This window comes from Anolis carolinensis, chromosome 5, assembly GCF_035594765.1.
Source record: "Anolis carolinensis isolate JA03-04 chromosome 5, rAnoCar3.1.pri, whole genome shotgun sequence".
Classification (NCBI taxonomy): Eukaryota; Metazoa; Chordata; class Lepidosauria; order Squamata; family Dactyloidae; genus Anolis; species Anolis carolinensis.
The window spans coordinates 19,061,794-19,082,969 of record NC_085845.1 but is presented as its reverse complement, the minus strand read 5'-3'; the positions used below and the strand labels follow the sequence as shown (position 1 = coordinate 19,082,969).

At 40.5% G+C, this 21,176-nt stretch overlaps 1 protein-coding gene across 1 annotated transcript in view; it reads left to right on the top strand.

Annotated features, from left to right (window-relative positions):
* Window positions 1–21,176, top strand: part of snca (synuclein alpha) — a 77,259-nt gene that overhangs the window by 7,964 nt on the left and 48,119 nt on the right. The window contains exons 2-3 of the mRNA XM_003221301.4: window positions 5,172–5,317; window positions 20,795–20,836. Of these exons, the coding sequence (XP_003221349.1) occupies window positions 5,197–5,317; window positions 20,795–20,836 (163 nt within the window). The 5' untranslated portion in view covers window positions 5,172–5,196. The remainder of the gene's footprint in view (window positions 1–5,171; window positions 5,318–20,794; window positions 20,837–21,176) is intronic.

The window sequence follows — 21,176 nt, the reverse complement described above, 5'->3', positions numbered from 1 at the left end:
CAAAGACCGGTGGCGAGGGGTCGAGGAGAAACGAGGAAGCAGGAAAGACCCGGAGGGAGGCCGGGGATTCCCTCCAGAGGAGACGACAACAAACCTAAACCGGGATGCTTTGTATGTGGGAAGACGGGCCATCGAGCAGCAGAATGCTGGGCCCGGAAGGGGGAGCCGCCAAAAGCCCCAAAGCCCAAGCCAGCAACCGGGAGGCGCGCGGAAGAGGAGGTGCAGGCCCCAGAATCTTCAGAAAAACTGGTGAGTCGGGACAACCGCATGATAGTAGTGCCAATCTGCCTCTCAGGGCTAGAAAATCGGGCCACCTGCAAGGCATTTGTGGATTGTGGGTGTTCTAGAAATATTATAACCCCGGAGTTAGCAGGAGCGCTGAAATGCCAGCAGATGGCGCTTGACTCCCCAATTGCATTTTCGCAGCTAGATGGATCAGTCGCTGCTGGGGAAGTATCTACAAAGGAAATACGAGGAATCCCATGTAAAATAGGCAAATGGGAAGGAAGAATATCCTTTGTGATAGCCCCTATTGCCACATACCACGTAATATTAGGGATACCATGGCTCGAACAGGCAAATCCTGAAGTAGATTGGAGAGGAAAAAGCCTAGCATTCAAAGAACAGCAGATGCAATGGGAGATAAGCAAAATTGCAGAAGAGGAGGACGAGGAAGATGAAGCAGGGGAAATAGACCCACAGCTATTGCCACCTGAATACAGGGACTTTGTGGATGTTTTCAATCAGAAAGAGGCCAGTAAATTGCCTCCCAAAAGGAATATAGAAGTAGAAATTGAAATAACCCCAGGAGCAAACTTACCCAAACCAAAAGTGTATCCCATGTCTGTGCAGGAGAAGGAGGAATTGAGGAAATACATTGATAAAAACCTGGCGCGAGGCTTCATTAAGCCATCCAATTCTCCTCTCGGGGCCCCAGTGTTATTTAGGAGAAAGAAAGACAACTCCCTAAGATTGTGCATTGATTATCGAAATTTAAACGCAATTACTAAGGACAATAAATACCCTATGCCCTTAGTCAAGGATTTAATTACCGTATTGAAGAAAGGGAGCATATTTACTAAACTGGATTTAATTGAAGCGTATCATAAATTAAGGATCAAACCGGAGGATACTTGGAAAACTGCATTTTCCTGCGCATTCGGCCATTTTGAATACGAAATTTTGCCTTTCGGGTTAAAAAACGGAGGCGGCTGCTTTATGCAGCTTATAAATGAAATACTACACCCGTTATTGTACAGAGGGGTATTCATATTTCTTGATGATATCTTGATTGTAACTGAAGATAAGGAAAAGCACGTAAAATTGGTCCGGGAAGTTTTGCAGAGACTAAGAGAAGCAAAGCTGTACGCAAAACTGTCCAAATGTGAATTCAATAAAACTCAAATTGACTTTCTGGGGTATCGGATATCTCCAGAAGGGTTAGCTATGGATCCAGCTAAAGTAGCAGATGTGAAAGAATGGGGAGTGCCTCAAACAAGGAGGCAATTACAATCATTTCTGGGGTTTGCAAATTTTTACAGACCCTTCATAAAAGGTTTCGCGCAAATAACCGCACCCCTTACAGAACTTTTAAAAACAAAAGGGAAAGGGGAGACAGCAAAAGTGAAAGCTCCTGGCGCCAAACTGAGTTGGACGCCAGAATGCCAAAAGGCATTCGAAACCTTAAAAGAATGCTTCACTGAAGGACCCATCCTAAAACACCCCGATATCAGGAGCCCTTTCATAATCCATTGCGATGCCTCAGACTGTGCGTATGGGGCAGTACTATTGCAAAAAGATCAAAATGGGAACTTAAAACCCTGTGGATATTTGTCACGGAAGTTCAGCGAAACTGAAAAAAGTTGGCCAATATGGGAAAAAGAGGCATTAGCCATATTAAAAGCCTTAGAATGCTGGCGACACTTCCTCGAAGGAAGCGGAATCCCATTTGAAATTTGGTCTGACCATAAGAACCTACAATATTTAAAGTCTCCTAGAAAATTGTCCCCCAAACAAATTAGATGGGCGCAATACTTCAGCAGATTCGATTTCCAATTAAAGTTTTTTCAAGGGAAGCAGAACGTCTTGGCAGATGCTCTTTCACGCATGCCTCAACACGAAGGCATAACCACAGCAAAAGAGGGGACAATATTCTCTGACAAACAATGGGGCTTAGCTGTCAGGACAAGAGCACAAACCCAAAAGGAGAACACGGCTTTTGTTGAACTCGGCGGGGAAGAAAACTGGGGAAATGAACTTAAACAGTCTTATGAAGGAGATCAATGGATCGCGTCCAACGCAGAAAAGGGGGAACAGAAGGGGGGATTTTGGTTTGTAAACAAGAAACTGTATATCCCAGCAATATTAAGGATTAAGATTCTGCATCGTTTTCACAACAACCAGAGCGCTGGTCATACAGGAATTACAAAAACAACAAAGGCAATAGTAAAACATTGTTGGTGGCCAGGAATGAGGAAGGACATAAAGAATCATGTTGTTCAATGTGATGATTGTGCCAGAAATAAATCGGGAGGAGGGAAGCCTATGGGATTGTTACAAACAGTAGCGGAACCTACCAGACCTTGGGAATGTGTAGCTATGGACTTTGTGGGAGAACTGCCGGTTAGCAAAGGACATCGTTATATTTGGACAGTATTAGACCTGTTTTCTAAACAGGCTCACTTTATAGCGCTGACGAAACTACCATCGGCTGAGAAACTAGCTGAATTGTACATAAATCATATTTACAAACTACATGGATGTCCCAGTAGAGTAGTCAGTGACAGAGGAGTACAGTTCACAGCAAAATTTTGGGAAAAATTCTTGGAAATGCTAGGAGCAGAAAGGAGTCTAAGTTCTGCTTTTCACCCCATGACAAACGGGGCGGTAGAACGTACTCAGCAAACGCTTGGGCAGTTCCTTCGAATGTACTCTAACTTGAGACAAAATGACTGGTCTAGGTGGTTGGCTTTTGCGGAACTAGCCTTTAATTCAACTATACATTCAGCAACAAATAAAACCCCCTTTGAAGTAGTTTACGGGTATGAAATACAGCCTTTACCCCAGTTGCCAAGGTGGACAGAAAATGAGGAAACAGAGGCAGGGAAGTGGAAAACGCAAATGCTAGAATGTTGGAGTCAAGTGACTGCATCCTTAAAGGAAGCACACAAAAAGTATAAAGCGTTCGCAGACAGAAAGAGAGTGGAAGGCGATAAATTAAATAAAGGAGATCTAGTGTGGTTAAGTACCCAAAACATCAAATTGGGGCTACCTTCAAGAAAACTGGGCCCCAAATATATTGGACCATTCAGAATACAGGGTGTTATCAATGAAGTGACTTTCCAGTTGGCATTGCCAAAAAGTTTAGGGAAAATACACCCAGTATTCCATCGCAGCTTACTGAAAAAGTATATGGGGACTTTGGACAAAATGGACACATAGAGTTATTGTTTGATTTGTTTCAGAACTATGATGAAAGAAGAACCGAAGAGGAGGACGAAGAAAACGAGGGCGCCATGTCATGGAGCCAGATCCCAGGGCTGAATTTCCAAGCCCTGAATCTGACTTCATAACATAAAACAACCCTGCAAGCACCTGGCGGGAGGAGATAAAATGAGCCTGGGAACTCAGAGTTGAAAGTATAAACAATTATAATTGCTGTAGTGTGTGGGAATAGAAATCATGGTAGAAATGTGATCCCGAAGGTGGGGTTTGATGATGATATTTGCGTGTGATATTACGTTGCATCAGAAGTGATAAAATTAGATGTATGTAAACATTAGGTCATTCTCGACTTTTCCAAAGTCATGTATTCTTCAATAAAGATTGAATTTGAGAGCAGCTATCTTTGATCTGCGTTCAGACTGGTCCTTTGAAGTGAGCCTGACATATACACACACAAAATTGATTAGCATATATTGTTGCTGGAGAAATCTGTTTTATCTCTAGGCAAGCCTGTGGAAGATGAGGGCACCATCCCTATTAATCAGAACATCCTGATATTTGAACCCTCATGGCCCAATTTCCATTGTGTGAGAACAGACACATGGCTGGGCTTAACACAGTGGGATAAACCATTGTGCTGCAAAAAAGTCCTGTTGATCAAAAGGTCAGCAGTTTGAGCCCAGGTCAGACTGTCAACCCCAGCTCACCTGCCCTCTTAGCAGGTTGAAAGCTCTTAGTGGGAAAGTAATAAAGGCGCCTTTAAGGACATTGATCGGCAAGAAAGCTCCTTGGCATGGAATATGGAGAGACAGCACCCCTCAATGGCCAGAGTCAAACATAGCCTCCAAGATGCCGGAAATAATATGGGCAAAACTACCTTTACCTCTGTTGTGTTGTCTGTCCTTGTCAATTGTATAATTGGCATTGAATATTTGCAGTATGTGTGTTCTGTAAGCCACTCTGAGTCTCCTTCGAGGTGAGAAAGATGGGGTATAAATACTGTAAATAAATAAATAATAAATATGTTTGCATTGCATGAAACGACTGTTTCAAATGTGTGTGTATGCGTCAGTCACTCCTATAAGAATTGGTGGACACTCTCCCGTAAATTCATGAACTTGGCTCACCTGCTGGAAATAAACAAGCTGTTTTACAGAACAGTACAACCTTCTTTTATGTGATCCGTTATAGAGCATCTGTCCAGGTTCAGCAGTGAGCAGAAAATGGATGGGAGCAATTCTTCTCCATTAAGACAGCTCTTTGTAGCCACATTTCCCTATGTCATTTGGGTATTTAAAAGAGCATGAAATCTTATAAAAGCACACAGGGGGATTTAAAAAATATTACTAAGCTTTACATTTTCTGCAGTAAATATGGGACATCAAAATATATTACTGCAAACATATAACCCCATATATGTTGATGATTTCTGGTTGTCATATAATGTATAGATTTTTAAATGTTTTGAAAATATTTTAATTTGGCTTAAAAATTAGTTATAATACACATCTGATATACATAAACTGGATATACACAGGCTCAGTATAGAAGAAATAAATGAAACATGGATGTCAGTACGAAGTCTTTTTGTCATGGTCGTGCTCCCTGTTTCCTCCTCATATGGATTATCTCTGTATGAATTTGATTACTATACCAGTTGATTGATCACTTTGAAGAAGAATGCATACATAAGCTGTTGTTTATACTATTGGGTTTTTTCTTTCCAGTCCAGCATACAGTCATTCTTTGGCCATGGATGTGTTCATGAAAGGATTTAATAAAGCCAAGGATGGAGTTGTGGCAGCAGCAGAGAAAACAAAACAAGGTGTTGCAGAAGCAGCAGGGAAGACGAAAGAAGGTGTCCTCTATGTGGGTAGGTGAGCAAGAAACTCTAAACGAAGCTTGCTATTTGTCATCTTTTGAGAGCAAGACAGGGGGAATATGTAGCTCTCCAAATCATCTCCATTCCAGCCTTCCCAATGGTGATGGATGCTGGATGTTGTTCATCCATAATGTGAATACCCCTGGTTCCCATGTTTTAAAGGGTGTATTCAGGTGACCATTTGGTCACATATTTGCATTTTTCTATGGAATAATTCACCAAGCTTCTCCAGGAAGCAAGAGTTCACTTGAATTATATATATATATGAGCTCAAAAATTGACAGCAGTGAAGAGAAATGGCAGTGGGTGGGTTATGCTGGTATAAACAAGGAGCATTTATGGTTGGGGAAAGCAGTTGTGACACTCTAGAGCAGTGGTTATCAACCTGTGGGTCCCCAGATGTTTTGGCCTTCAACTCTCAGAAATCCTAACAGCTGATAAACTAGCTGGGATTTCTGGGAGTTGTTGGCCAAAACACCTGGGGACCCACAAGATGGAAACCACTGCATTAGACGATTAATGGTAAGAAGGCCAAGTTTAATCAGAGGGAGAGCATTTGGATCTATGGAACCTGTTTTAGAGGAAGGCAATGAAAATAGAGTTTACCTATCAAATTCACGAGGTCACCATAAATCAACAGGTGTCTTGAAGATACACATACAAGCAAGGTTGGGATTTCTGAGAGTTGTAGGTCAAAACACCTGGGAACCCACAGGTTAAGAACCACTACTAAACCTGTAGGTTTCCAGGTAAGCTCTAGAGCAGTGTTTCTCAACCTGTGGGTCCCCAGATATTTTGGCCTACAACTCCCAGAAATCCCAGCCAGTTTACCAGTTGTTAGGATTTCTGGGAGTTGAAAGCTAAAACATCTGGGGACCCACAGGTTGAGAACCACCACTCTAGATGTTTTTTAACTATATTCCATTATCTTTGAATACTAGGTTCTTATGTCCTGAAGTGTCTATATGGAAAAGATATAAGTAACTGAAGCAGTAAACAAGGGGAATGAAACAGAGTGAAGCAACTTTCTCAGGTGGTTACTAACTCTGAACTCCCAGAACTTTCCACTTTAGAGAGCAGAGATAGAAACTTTTAGCTAAAGTTCAGGTGTGAGTTTATGCGTAAGATGCTGTCTCAATGCCACTGTTAAAGTACAATTCATCTATCAAGTTATGTAAAAAGAAAGGAAATACTATATCAGGAAGCAAAAAGTTGTGAGCTGGCTGTGGCAGTGAGACAACAAGACCATGTCTCTTGCTGGGAATCACTTTTGTTGAGACACTGATGTTTTTCTTTAACTGTGTGATGAGGTGTGCATGTATTTTTCTAAAGAAAGTGGGTGTAATTGTTGTTGGCAGTTACTGGAAGATGACTGCTGTCATTACTATGCTTATTAGCAGAAATTTAGATGTTTCTTTAAAGAAAACTTTACCTATTACTTGGATCACCCAACAGGTCAATAGTTGTTACTGTAATCCAGACAGATAAATCACTAGATCACTTGTTACCAACCAATCAGTTACTATTACAGTTACTATAGTGCCATTAAAAATACCAGTAATGCTCTCTGATGCGATTGATTCTGATGTTTCAACCTGGAACTAGAGAAGAAATACAAAGACAGCAATAAGTAGTAAATTAGAACCATTGTAATCACAGGAGAAAAGTATTTTAGTTCTCGTTCATTACTGCAAAGAATAACACTTAGTTATCAGAGTAATTCATTAGAAAAATAAGTAACTTCTTAGCAACATTTATCAGTATATTCCGCATCAGTTTTCTAGGCCATTGTGTTCTATTTGGGACATGTATTTACCTTAATTAGTTCTTCCTCCTTTTAGAAAAGTTACTCTGTATTAAGCCTCTTATCACAACAGTATGGTAACATTAGGATTCTCCTCCATTACCCCAACACACTGGTGTTTTCACTGTTTTTGTTGCTTTTGGGCTCAAAGGGTGCAAGTGATGACAAGAAACAGCAAAACCATGGGGCCTTTTCCAAGAGTGTGCCTCTCAGCAGACATCCAATACTGTGAACCATGAACAACGACCCCATTTTTTCTTTTTCTCTTTGTTAAACGCAGATCATTGCCACATAGCTCAACTTATCAGTATGCTACACAGGTGGTTTTGCTGGAAATCTTAGCAACTTGTTGCTCCCGACTTTGAATTTTATGATGTTTTTTGTACCTGCTGTAAAAGGGAAGATACTCAGATGTGTGATGGATGCATCCTTCAGATGTGTAGATCAATGTAAAACTACATATCCTGCAGTGTGTCTTCACATTGCAAGTCATGTTATTCTAATGGGTTGGAAACAGATTGAAATAGGCTAGATTTAGGCTTCAAAGGACTGGCATGGGGCTTGTTTATTTTTGTTTTGTTTTTTGAAAATCCTCAAAAACAAGGAGTGTATCTTTACAAGCAACCAAAAATTGGATCAAAGAGAACACTCTTTGATTGGAGTATCAACCAAGTCTCTCATCAATCTTCATATCTTCTGCAGCAGGAGTATTCCTAACTGTTCGATTTCCAATCTTTGAGATATGTCTGTGTTGCCAATATCAGAGCTTGGAATATTGCTTTTTAACAGAAACCAGTTCAGTTACTCATCAGCCAAGAAAATATTACTCATTAATGTTACTACAGTCCACAAAGGTAATTTGCTGAATCACTCATATGCTACAATTATTGTTACTATTGGGCTATTGAAACAGGCAGGAAAATGCTCCTTGCTCCTCCAGCCCCTGCATCTCTCAATGAACATAATTCCAAGTGGATTCGCCTGTCTGGATTTCCATCTTCACAAGAACAACTTAGCAGACCATGCAGCTATCATGCACACTGCACACAGATGTTTTGGGTGGATGCACAGAAGGCATCAGTTCAGTCCTGTTTCCCCACAAAAATGTTCTAAATCTCATGCCTAATCCAGACATACAGAAAAGCATCTCCTCTTCTAAACTCTCATACAGCTCAAGAAAACCCAGGCACACCCAATGCTGCCTTTTACTAGCATCGCAATGTAGCTTCCCCACCCCCATACATTCACAATGACTCTTTCTTTCTGGCAATAACAGCAACTTCTTTCATTAAAGAAAAATAGAGAAAAGCAAAAAAAAAAAAAAAAAGGCGACATTTCAAACATTTTTAAAATTGTATTTGTAGTGGTCATGTTTTCCATGTTCTCCTCTTCCTCCTTCTCCTTGCCTCCCTTTCTTATTGTTGCCTCCCATATTCATCACTTGCCCTATACCATATCACCAGCCCTCTCCTCTCCCATTACTCAGATTGAATCAGAATGCAACCAGGAAGAAGTAGCAGGCGGAAACCCTATTATCTCTATTATCATAAGTTGAAAAGTAGTAAATTATAGCTCTGGATCTAACAAGCCAAAAGGTAACACTGTTCCAGGTCAATATTGCAAAAAGCAATTTGTTACTAATGTAACATTTTACTTTTACGCTTAGTCTGTTATGGATAACAGTGTGTGATTGACTACAGCAAGGAATTGTTATATCTTATTTATTAATTTGTGGAGATGGAAATTGAGCCCCCAGTGGTGCAGTGGATTAAATCACTGAGATATTGAACTTGCTGACTGAAAGGTTGGCGATTCGAATCCAGAGAGCAGGATGTGCTCCCGCTGTTAGTCCCAGCTTCTACCAACCTAGTAGTTCAAAAATATGCAAATGTGAGTAGATCAATAGGTATCGCTTATGCGGGAAGGTAACGGCGCTCCATGCAGTCATGCCGACCACATGACCTTGGAGGTGTCTACGGACAACACCGGCTCTTTGACTTAGAAATGGAGATGAGCACCAATCCCCAGAGTCAGATGTGACTAGACTTGATGTCAGGGGAAAACCTTTACCTTTATTTATTAATGTCACAAATAAAATATCTTCATTATGATGTACAACTGTATCCCTTATCCAAAGTGATTGGGAGCAGAAATATTTAAGATTTTGGATAAGATTTCTTGGAAATGGGACCCAAATATAAACACAAAAAATCTTCATATACACATTCTCTAGAGATAATTTTATACAAAATGTATTCAATAATTTTGTGCATGAAACAAAATTTGTGTGCATTGAACCATTAGAAAGTGAAGGTGTCACTAACTGAGTTACCTATTTGGACAATTTAGGAACTTTTCAGTTTTTTGATTTCCATTTAAGGGATACTCACCCTGTATTTCTTGCAAATGTAAAGGGATAGTCTTATATAGTCAGCCTATTGTTATTTGGCATACATTTGGAAGGGCAACTGAAAAAAACAACCCAGCTATCTAATGACCTCATCCCAAAAGACTGGGGGATGCAGGACGGATCATCTTCTTACAATTTCTGTTCATTTGAAAGATGGAGTCCCATAGAGCCCATGAAATGATGCAGAACTGCTTCTGGTGGATTTCGACTTTAAAGTGTATAGAAATAGAGACTCATGAAGCCAAGTAACAATCAACTGCACTGCCATCCCTGTGCCAGAAATGGCTGAAACCAGGTATTTAGGGTGAGATGGGAACTGTTGCATTTTAAGATAGGATGCAACCGTTGGTTTTTAAGGTGGGATGGGTACTATTGTTAAATGCTGTTTCCTTTGGAAATAGAAGGCCACTCTCTAAACTATATTTCCCAGAATTCTGCAGGTGGCAGAAATGTGAGACTGCCCACTTTAAAGACCTGGTGTGATAATGTCATTAGAATATGATTCTCCCACTTTCTTTTCCTTGTGGAATGAGGTCCTTAGATAAAGTAGTGCCAAGGAAAATTCCATTAGTCAGCATAGTGAATTTAGGTGTTGGACTAGGACTCTAAAGATCAGGATTTGAATACCTGGGTGACTTCAGTCAAGCTACACTCAGCCTTGGAGGAAGGCAATGGCAAACCATGCCAAAAAAAAGCCTGAGTGTCACCATAATGATTTGAAAGCATACCATAACTAAGTCCATACTTTCATTTTCAATTCCTGCCCATGGTTTCTAAGAGTATTGAACACAGAAAGGAAGACAAAGTAAAAAAAGCTGATTTAGTTCCTTCTTAAGGATGGAGGGTACCATGCATATTATCTGCCTCCCCATTAACCACTTCTTTTGGAGTACTTCAAGAGCAATGACTCTGAAAGCAATTTAAGGGCCAGGTGTTTCCCTGAAATATTGCTTACAGTATATAACTCATTTTCTTTCCACAAAAGTTGAAAGTGATAAACCTGTACCAGCCCTTCTGGGACTAGGCTGAAAGGCAAACAGAAGCTCACTCAACCCAAAATGTTCCTGGACCACTTGTGTTTAGTAGTACAATATGACTCCAGAATCCATGGGGGATACATTCCAGGATTTTGAGGAGAGTGCAAAACCAGGGATACTATTTAAATGAAGGACTTTTAGAGCAAGGATGCTGGAAGTCCTAGAACATACCTAGAAAGGAAATATAAAATGAAATCAAAGATAGTCGTTCTACAAATACCAAAGCTGTATACTTGAATTACCATGGCTCCATCGTACAGAAGCCTGGGATTTCATTTTGTTGAGGAGCTTAGAATTCTCTAAGGCCATGGTTCCCAACCTGTGGGTTCCCCAGGTGTTTTGGCCTTCAACTCTCAGAAATACCAGACAGTTTACCAGCTACCAGTATTATGATTTCTGGGAGTTGAAGACCAGAACCACTGCTAAGGCATTCCTCTGTGCTAAAACTATTTAGCTGTTTGTGATTCCATTATTTTGTCACTTTTGAACTTTTGTTGTGCAATGCTTTTGACACGAAATAAATAAATAAATTCCTCTGTGCTGTAGCTTTAGAGTTTTCTCACAGAAAATTCTAAGTACCTCATGAAACTACAAAGCCAGGGTTTGGTAGGATAAAGTTGAAATAATGTCGGAGTACTGTGACTATATATAACTAGTACACTCCATGCCTTAAATTAGAACTCATTGATTATTTCATAAATCGGTGCATGGCACTGAGTAGCAACTATTTGCATCATTTCAACCTGGGTTCCTTCCTTTTTGTGATTGTTTGAAAGTATGATACTACCACAAGGATGGACAACTATAACAAGTCTAGCAGCTAATTTTCTGTCCCTGAGACCCTACGGAGCTGCATGGACTGCCTAAAATATAAAGCAGAACTCCAAAAACTGAAATGGAGGGAAGTCCATTTTGCTTTTGAGAAACTGGTACAGTAGTGTCTCACTTATCCAACATAAACAGGCCAGCAGAACGTTGGATAAGCAAATATGTTGGATAACAAGGAGGGATTAAGGAAAAGACTATTACACATCAAATTAGGTTATTATTTTACAAATTAAGCACCAAAACATCATGTTATACAACAAATTCGACAGAAAAAGTAGTTCAATACTGTTGTGACTGCGCCTTCGGGGATTATGGTTGATGGTGATGGAATTCGAAGAGGAAGAAAAAACCCTCGTGATGAGGGTTCACTGGAGGAGTTGCGCAGGAAGCGACTTAGAGAGCTTTATGGGGGATCTTCTGAGGAAGATTCAGATGGGGAGATGGATGCTGAGGAACAGGTGGTGGCTGGGGAAGCAGGCACTGAATGGGCACAGCCACCGGAGATGTCTGGGGATTTGGGGCCTATGGATACTTCTGAACCTGGGGTTTCTGCAGGAGCTGATCCCAATTGGGATGCTTGGAGAAGGGAGGATGGTTCTTTAAGTGTTCATGGGGCTAAGTGTGGGCAGGATGATTGGGACTCCGATGAATTGCTAGGTACTCCAGATCCACGAGCTCTAGCTGTGTGGAGTTCAGACTCTGAGTAGATTTGGGACACCTGGTGTTTGGGTGTGAGTGTTTGGTCACCCAGGAGGAAGGGGAATAAAATGGGAATGTTTGGCCACTGCACTTTGCGTGTGGCAAGGTGTTGCTGAGGCGCCATTGGGATCTCTGTGTTTCCATGAAGACTGGACTTGGACTATGATTTGAATCTGCTGATATCACCTAGCTTGGCTCTCGCTGTGTTTTATCATGGACCTGTTTTGGATGACTGCACCCTCTTCGGACTTTGGATTGAATTTGACCTGGCTTCTGTCTACTCCCTCTGACTGACGGCTACTCCCGGCTTCTGACTATTGGTTTGTCTTTCGGAATTTCTGCTGCCTCCTGACCTGACCTTGGATTCTTCTGACGACGGCTATTCATCATCCCTTTGAGGCTTTCGGCTTATCTGCACCGTGGAAGCAGCTTTATTGCTTTTCTAGTTTGTTTATTTTCCAGCAATTAACTATATTTGTTTTCCAAAGCTGAATTGAAGCGTTATTTAGTTTTTTATTGAATGCCAGCATGGGAAATTAGCGTGACTCGTTTTTGAGTTATTACTGTCCAATCTACTCTCGAAACACTGAAAAGTGAAGTGTTTCAAGGATATTTCCTGTGTTTATGTTATTTTCTGGTTTATCTTCGGAATAAACTCTGTTTTGTATGTTAACTGGCGTCTGACTCTTGACAAATACACACTAATGCTATGTAGTAATTACTGTATTTATGAATTTAGCACCAAAATATCACGATGTATTGAAAACATTGACTACAAAAATGCATTGGATAATCCAGAACATTGGATAAGCGAGTGTTGGATAAGTGAGACTCTACTGTATCTTTTAAATGCTTGACAGTAGACAAGGGCCCTTGCCTTTTTAAAAGGAGAAACACCATTCCTGCAGGGAGGGATTCCTAAAAAAATTAATAATACACTTTTTATTTTCCTTTGTCTTGAAAATAGGTGTCCAGATTCTGTAGGAATCAAAAACTGCAAAAACAGCCAGAGGTACTGCCTGAGGTGCCAAGTCCTTGCTTTGCCCACCTATGTGTTAGATCATGGCCAAAGAGTGATTCCTTCTTGATATGCCTCGTTAAGAAGATTCCTTTGGGTTTCTAGTAGCATGAAGAACTGGGCCACTTAATATTTCTTGTCTGATGGAGAGATGGTATGATTCATAGCTGATGGGAGGGTAGCTTTTCCATAGATGATCTGTTTTAGAACATGCATTTGCTTTGAGTTTCCTATCCCTCCCCCCTTCCACCATCTGGCATGCAAGCAGCTGAGCAGATCTAGAAAGCTACATAATTGATTTGCCTTGGAGGGAAATGCTTGGTTTCCCCTGCCATTAGCAAAGGGGTACATGGCCACAAAGTATGCCTCCTCCAGCTTCCCTGTAATGAGCAATGTGTGCTTTTGCTTTGCACTGGGAAAAGGCTGCACATGGGATCCTCCTTTGGCTGGTGATTACAAGAATGCTTCTCTTTTTTATCCTACTATAATAATCTTAATGTTTCTTCTTAGAATAAACTGAATTGCAACATTTAGAGCAGGAGAATATAGGTTTAAATTTTTGGTAGTCAGCCAAATGAAAAGCACTTGAGAAGGGGATTTTCTTTTAATGAGTCAATTTATTTCAGGGGATTTTCTTTTAATGAGTCAATTTATTTCAGAGCTATCTCAATTTTCTGAAAGGAAATTTGTTTTCTGACATCTAGCAAAAAGCTTAGAAGCTTTTGCTTATATCCCTAGCATGTCATGGATGGAAAACAGCAGGTCAAAGTTATGATGATAGCCCAAACCTCAAAGACTTGATCCACAAGTTGACTCCATTCCCACCACTCCTTTATTGAATGGCACATTGGTTTACTCTGTGTTCCCTGTTGGAGCAGAGAGTATGGAGAGTCCCTTGAAAGAGGAGGATATATGCCATAGAAAACCTGGGTTAAAAAAAATAGTGGACCATCAGTGAAGTGGGATGAACATGGCAATATGCAATAGGAATGATTAATGCAAGTTTGCCTGCTTTGTGCGATAAAGTCCTTCATGGGCACAAGTGGCACTGTGCCCTTTCCTTTCATCTTCATGGTCTCTGTGAAAATTGCACATATGGTAGTTTCCTGCATAGTAGCCTCAGAATCTTCTGGAAAGCTTTAGTTCTTTAAGGCTAGCCAATGTTTTTTTTCTCAGATTCCTATGCTTGCTGCTAAGCAGACAAAAGTAACTGAGGCTACAGCCCCTCTCTCTGGCTATATACCTCTAGGGAGTATGGGCAGGGCTATAGCCTTAAAGAACTAAAGCACAGGCACAGGAAACTACCATATGTGCGAATTTCAAAGGTGACGACTCAAGAAACACAGTTACAGGTAAGCAACTACTCCTTCTTAAATCATCTAGCAGTGGAGCACATTAAGGATGGCATGCTGGTATATTGGCATGCAAGACTCTAGTAATAATCATTGGGAGGCCCATTAGTGGGTGCTGTTGCCTCTAGGTAGCAACTTGAAGGGATGTTTCTTCTGGAGTTGCTTCTTCAGCAGGTGTGGCCACTGGAAAAGACTGAACTATCCAATAAAATTGCCACGTCTATAAGCCTTAGCCAGTGTGGCACCTTCTGGCTTTGTTCTAGGTATGCACCTATGTGCTGTCATTGTTTTATACATTAAATTGCCCCTCATGTCTGGAAACAGCTATACACTCACTGGGCTCCAAAGTTCATGAACATTGCTTTTTGAATTCTCCCATTCAGGAGCTGCCATAAGCATGGAAGGCAAAAACTGTTTCAAAAGGTGAAGCTACCTCAAATAGACCAATTACTGCTTTCGCCTACATGATAATTTGTCGATACCATTACATTAGGAAGTGCAACGTTTCTCCTATCATCTGTGATCTAATGGTGTGGCTATTTAGTTTTCCATGCTTCCTCAACTTCTTCATGCCCAGGAATGAATTCAGTGCTCATTTTAAATGCCAATTTTGGGGATTAGCATTAAGACTGTAGCAGGGAGACTCAAGAAGATGTCCTTAACTGATTTTCTTTCTGCTTCTGTCACTGCCTTTCCCTTCTTTTGAGCCCTCCTTCTGTACCCAGTTGCTACAATCATCCAGAGAGAAATTGCACTGCAAATGAAGGAAATTGCTCTCCTCCCTTTTTTGCTGAGAGCAGACAAATGATGCCAAGGGAGAAAAGCACAAATTTATGAAATTCTGGCAGTTGAATGTTGAACCCTTTCCAGAGGGATGTTGGGTACTGACCCCATCTTTGCTTTATTTTTACTTGTGAAACACAGACCAGCCTACCATTAGCTTGTTTTCCTGGAAGTCTCAGAAATCAGAAACTGTTTGCTTTTGAATTTCATGATGTTTGTTGTATCTGCCCCCAAGGGAGGAACTCAGATGTGTGGCAGACCCATTTAGGCAGCCAGAGCAATATTAAAACCAAAACATTCTGTGGTGTGTTGGGATTGCAAAGCATTTTATTCTGATGAATTGAAAAGGCTTTAAAATGGGATTAAAACAGGCTATATTCAGGCTTCAAAGAGCTAACACATTTTTTGAAGAACCCTCAGGAACAGTGAGTTCACTTTTACTAATGATGAAGGAAATTAGATCAAGAAGCACACTCTTTGACTGGAGCATCAACAAAATCTGGTATCTGTCCTAGAATTTTCTTCTGCAGGAATACTGGTTCTATGGCTTGGTGTCTTTAAAGATTGCCAATCTCTGGCTGATGTTAAGACCCACCTGGGATACTAGCAAAGGTAACAATGCACAATTCAACCTGTCTAGGGATCCAGCAGCTATACATGTATGCCTAGTGAAATATCTCATTATGGCATGTTCTGTAGATGAGTCTCCATGCTGCTGGGTTACCAGAAGGTTTAGTATTATTTTTGGTATTTCTGTATCAATTGCATCTAAAGGCAACAAAACAGTTTAAGGGGTCTGGACAGATACTATGTCATACCTTGCAGACAAGAGTAGCCTGAAGCTTCAGGAAGAAAAACTAAATTATTACAATCAACAGACAGTATAAGCTGTCTTTTTCATTTGCCTTATTTTGCCTAGTAGTAAAAACAAGGTTACAGACCTAAATACCCTGGAGGTGTCAGATACTGTCTGATCTTGGAAGCAAATTAAGGTCACGGTAGTACTTGGATGGGTGGAATATCAAGTGCTGTAAACTATATTTTAGAGCAGTGGTTCTCAACCTATGCGTTCCCAGATGTTTTGGCCTTCAACTCACAGAAATCCTAACAGCTGATAAACTAGCTGGGATTTCTGGGAGTTGTTGGCCAAAACACCTGGGGACCCACAAGATGGGAACCACTGCATTAGACGATTAATGGTAAGAAGGCCAAGTTTAATCAGAGGGAGAGCATTTGGATCCATGGAACCTGTTTTAGAGGAAGGCAATGAAAATGGAGTTTACCTATCAAATTCACGAGGTCACCATAAATCAACAGGTGTCTTGAAGATACACATACAAGCAAGGTTGGGAAGAATTTCTCAGTGCCAGTAAGGCTATACGAGAGCATTGTAAAGCAAATTAAAAGCTTCTCCTCTCACAGGCATATCTCTTCTTTTCTCCCAGGATTATCTGTTATTTCTCTCAGCCTTAAACCATTGGGCCTCTATGCTATATTTGATTCTCCTGAATGATTGAAAATACCTAGCATTCAGAGCAGAGGGAGACAAGGGAATCGAAACTGATTATTACTCAAGGCCAGGCTGTTGTGCCTTTGTTATGAGTGATGACTTCATGCCTATTATAGAGCCATACGGCAGCCTGCTTGGTAAAGATGCCAGACGTTCTGTGTGTGTTCAAGAGGAAACTGGCTCTCTGCCTGCAAATGAGGAAACAGAACAATGGCCATCTTTGGAACTTTAGTGATTAGAGCTTTGGGGAAGGTAACGCTTCATACATAGACCCCCAGCCAAGAGAGCAGCTGATGTAATGTGAAAGAACACAGAGAAAGAGAGAGAAGGAGAAGCGGTGGGAGCTGAGAGTTATTTGATAAATGAACATGGTATATAAAGGACATAACCTGCACCTGTCGCTATTTGGAAGGGCCATTCCTGACTAATTCTCTCCCCCCTCCCTCACTCCCTCACTCCCTCTCATTTCATTTTTCCAGTTGCTTTTTAAATTCCCCAGTTTTCTTTCCTTTTCCTTCTCCCTCCTGTTTTCAGCTTGCTTCCATTGGTGCAACCTGATTTCTAATTCTGCAAGTAGTTCCTACTCAGATAACTCAAGATCACACTTACCCCCACCTCCAAGTAGGCTTAAGCAAGAGCATGCTGATGCAGCCTCTCCTAATATGCATATACTTCCTCATTTATAAGTTTTGCCACTTTGCTTATACTCTGACATTGTTTGCCCACACATTCCTGAGCCTTCATCTGTGAAATGTTGGAATTTATGTAATTACAGCCCAAAAACAGTGCCTCCCAAGGAAAATTGTGACAAACTAGCATGTCTACAAATTAAAAGACAACTATTGTCTGTATCAATGCTTTCAAGCGTTGTTTTTGCTTTTTGGACTATAGCAGTCTTAGAGTTGCTGTTTTGTTCCTTCAAATGGTTTCTTGCTTCTCAGTGGTGGCCCCTCGACTCTGGAACTCTCTCCCCAGGGAGATCAGACTGGCGCCTTCATTGTCCACCTTCCGTAAGGATTTAAAAACGTGGATGTTCTGGTGTACATTTGAGTGAATAGCCCCACCAGTTAAGCAGTTTGTATACAATTTCTCATTACACTTTATCTCTACTCCACATTTTTAGATTTCTAGTAACTTGATGACATCGTATCTCTCGCCCCTATCCTTGATTGTCCCTGTACTTCCCATGTATCCTACTTAGAGTCCGGCACTAGTTACCCTCCGCTTTGCAGCTTTTAAAATAATTGTTGTGTTTTATGTGTTTTATTCAGTTTTTATATTTATATTTTATTATTTTTATTAATTTTTATTAATTTATTATTATATTATTTATATTTTATATTGTTTATATTGTTTTAATGCATGTACTGTGTTTTAACCTATGTTACTGTTGGGCTCATCCCCATGTGAGCCGCCCCGAGTCCCTTCAGGGAGATGGTGGCAGGATACAAGAATAAAGTTGTTGTTGTTGTTGTTATTTCTTATGGCAACCTTATGGTGAACTTACCATGGCTTTTTCTTGGCAAGACTTGTTCAGAAAAAGTTGGCCCTTGCCTTCCTTTGAGGCTGAAAAGGTGTGACTTGCCCCAGTGGGTTTTATGGCTGAATGGATATTTGAACCCAAGTCTCTGGACTCCTAGTCTAAGCTCAAACCCAAACCACTACCCTACACTAGCTCTCTCTTAGAGTTGTTCTCCAAAGAAGTGAGGTTCTTTATCTCAGAGAAGGGTACCATGACCACTTGTATATTAAGTAGCTTTTATTCCCTAAACGTAGGAGACACTAAGTGCATATACGTATGAAGAATAGAGTGCCTTTCAGGTTTTCCTGTAAACTCCCTTAAAAACAAGTCTTCTGCAAAGCAATGCAGCAGATTAATCAGGCCAGCTCCTAAGATGGGTTTGACAACCACAATTAGCTACAACTCAAATTCAAGATATGTAACAAAGAGAAGTTCAGGAACAGATGGTTTAAAATAAAATGCATGTAACTCTTGATCTTAGATCAAGAACAGATATGACAGCTGGAGGTGTAGAGCTGTCCAGAAAGCTGAAATACATTCCGGAAAAGTATTGTGTAAAGAGGTACTAGATAGTTCTTAAGACAACATAAGGAATAATAGCTACTCTGGCATATCCCCTGGCTATGCCAATGCAAATCACCAAGAGGATTCAACCCTTCTCCCAAATGATGAAACATTTGAGGCCACAGTGATTCATTTCGTTGAATGCAGATAAAATGCATTGGGATTTCGTTATATAGTATGAGATGTGGGTTCACAACATTAAAACCTGAATTATGTTTTTAGTTTCCATCAGGGAAGCCTGTAATCCCTCAGGACTAGCTAGGTGCCTACTTGCTTTTCAGATCCAGTTTCAGCACCGAGTGCGGCCAAACTACAGCATTATCACTTGAGTTCCTTGCCGGAACAAGGAAGGTCACTTGCTATCCTGGAGCTCCAGCAGATGACATGATTTCTCCTGTTTCTTTTCTAGGGATTTGATGTGAGGCAGCCAATATGTGCCACAGAGTTCCTCTTATGTTGTGTATAGATTGCGTACAGTTGAGGAGGTTTAAGTCCATAGTGCTCTCTGCTTCTGGGTACTGTTGTCCATGGAAATTTTTACCCATTCAGAGAAGTAGGAATAGCCAACATCTTGAGTTTTATGTTGTCTGTTTAGTTTCATGATCACTAATGAACATGAATACTACTTATTGATGGAATGAATCAGGTTGGAATGGTGGTCATACCTTTCCTATTTTTAAAAAGGACATCCCCAAATGTGAATTGGCTCAGACAGGCTTTAAAACATAACAAAATGCCCTCATGCCCTTCAGAGGGTTCTGAGCATGTCTCCTTCCAGGTCTCCTTGGCAGCTCCTTGCCTTCCACAATTTATTTGAGTCAATTTTTACCTCACTTTTCTCCCACTCTAAGGCGAGACTCAAAATGGCTAACAATACAGTAAGAACATACAAAGTAAAAATTAAAAGAGATTAAAACCCGATAATTTTTATTGCAACCCAATTATCTAAAACTGTCAGCAATAAAACCATATTTATAAACATAACATATTTAAAAAGCAGTGGCCCATCCTTACATAGAAAAGGGGCTAAGTCTTTCCATTTTTGCTTTTATTTAAACATGTCTGATAAGAAGCAATGTTTTAAAGCAAAGGATTGCTGGGGGTGTTGAGAATTGTCAATATAATTATATGAGTCATCTCAGAACCTTTGCCCATTTAGTCTGTGTGAGGAACCGCAAACCTAGGAATGAGCATTTCCACATGTTTTGATCCACCAGCACCAGTGTGTACGTGTTTATCAGTGTGAATATATTATTTACGTTCATGCCTTAGTTTGGGTTAGTGGCAGATGGTAGCTGACATTCTGTTAGTGGCATAGGCATGCATAAGTCACACTAAAAATGCAGGACCAATTATTCATGCAACAGACTTGTTCTGCTGAAGTACAGCAGTATTGTGCAGTTCAGTGTGCAATCTTTATCTGGTGTTTCATAATGTTGCAAACAGTACCACATAAAGGTTATAATAATGCTGCTATATATAAATACATACTACTTATGCAACACTGAGGGATGTTGGGTGGTAGCCCATTGACATCAAAGCTACCTGCTCCCATTGGTAGTGTGTTTGTGTGCATGAGAAAGAGAGGTGTGTCTTTATGATTGTGACTTATTTTGTGCATGTGAATGTCTATGTCTGTGAATTATAAATATGTGTTCAGGTATCTGTGTTATGCATGAATATATATGAAAGTGTATTTATGTAGATATGTCTATAGATATGAGACCTCTGGCAGGCATCCAGAAACAAATTTGATCCGTGAACCAGTTTCTTTTTATAAGAATACACATCCTATAAAATTTTGAGCTTGATCTTGCTACAACTAGGAAAGGGAAACTGTACTTGCAGCACTCCAGTTCTCTAGTTTTATACTGTTGCTTGCTACGATCTGTTTCATTCAAATCTGCTGATGACTGATTTTCTTCCTTTTTTGATCAACAGGTTCAAAGACCAGGGATGGAGTTGTTCAAGGAGTCACAACAGGTAAGTCCAGATCATAATTTCCAGTTCTTTGTCCATCATATATCTCCCACCAGCCCTGTAAAGAAGTCTTTCATCCCTGATGAAGCTCTGATTCATGGCAGTGAGTAGGTGGGCAATGAAACCAAGTGTGCTGGAAAACACGTAGCTAGTGTCACCGGGGAATGAATGTGCCTTTAGGTAAAACTTGTAAGGATCCTAATTTGCATTGTGATTCTACTTCCTTTGACTTGAATAAGCTCTAGTACACCAATAGATGCTTAGCAATCAGCAAATTGGCTCACATTTATCTTGAGCAACAGCTGGTGTGAAGCCAGTCTGATTAGCCTAAGATAGAGAATTG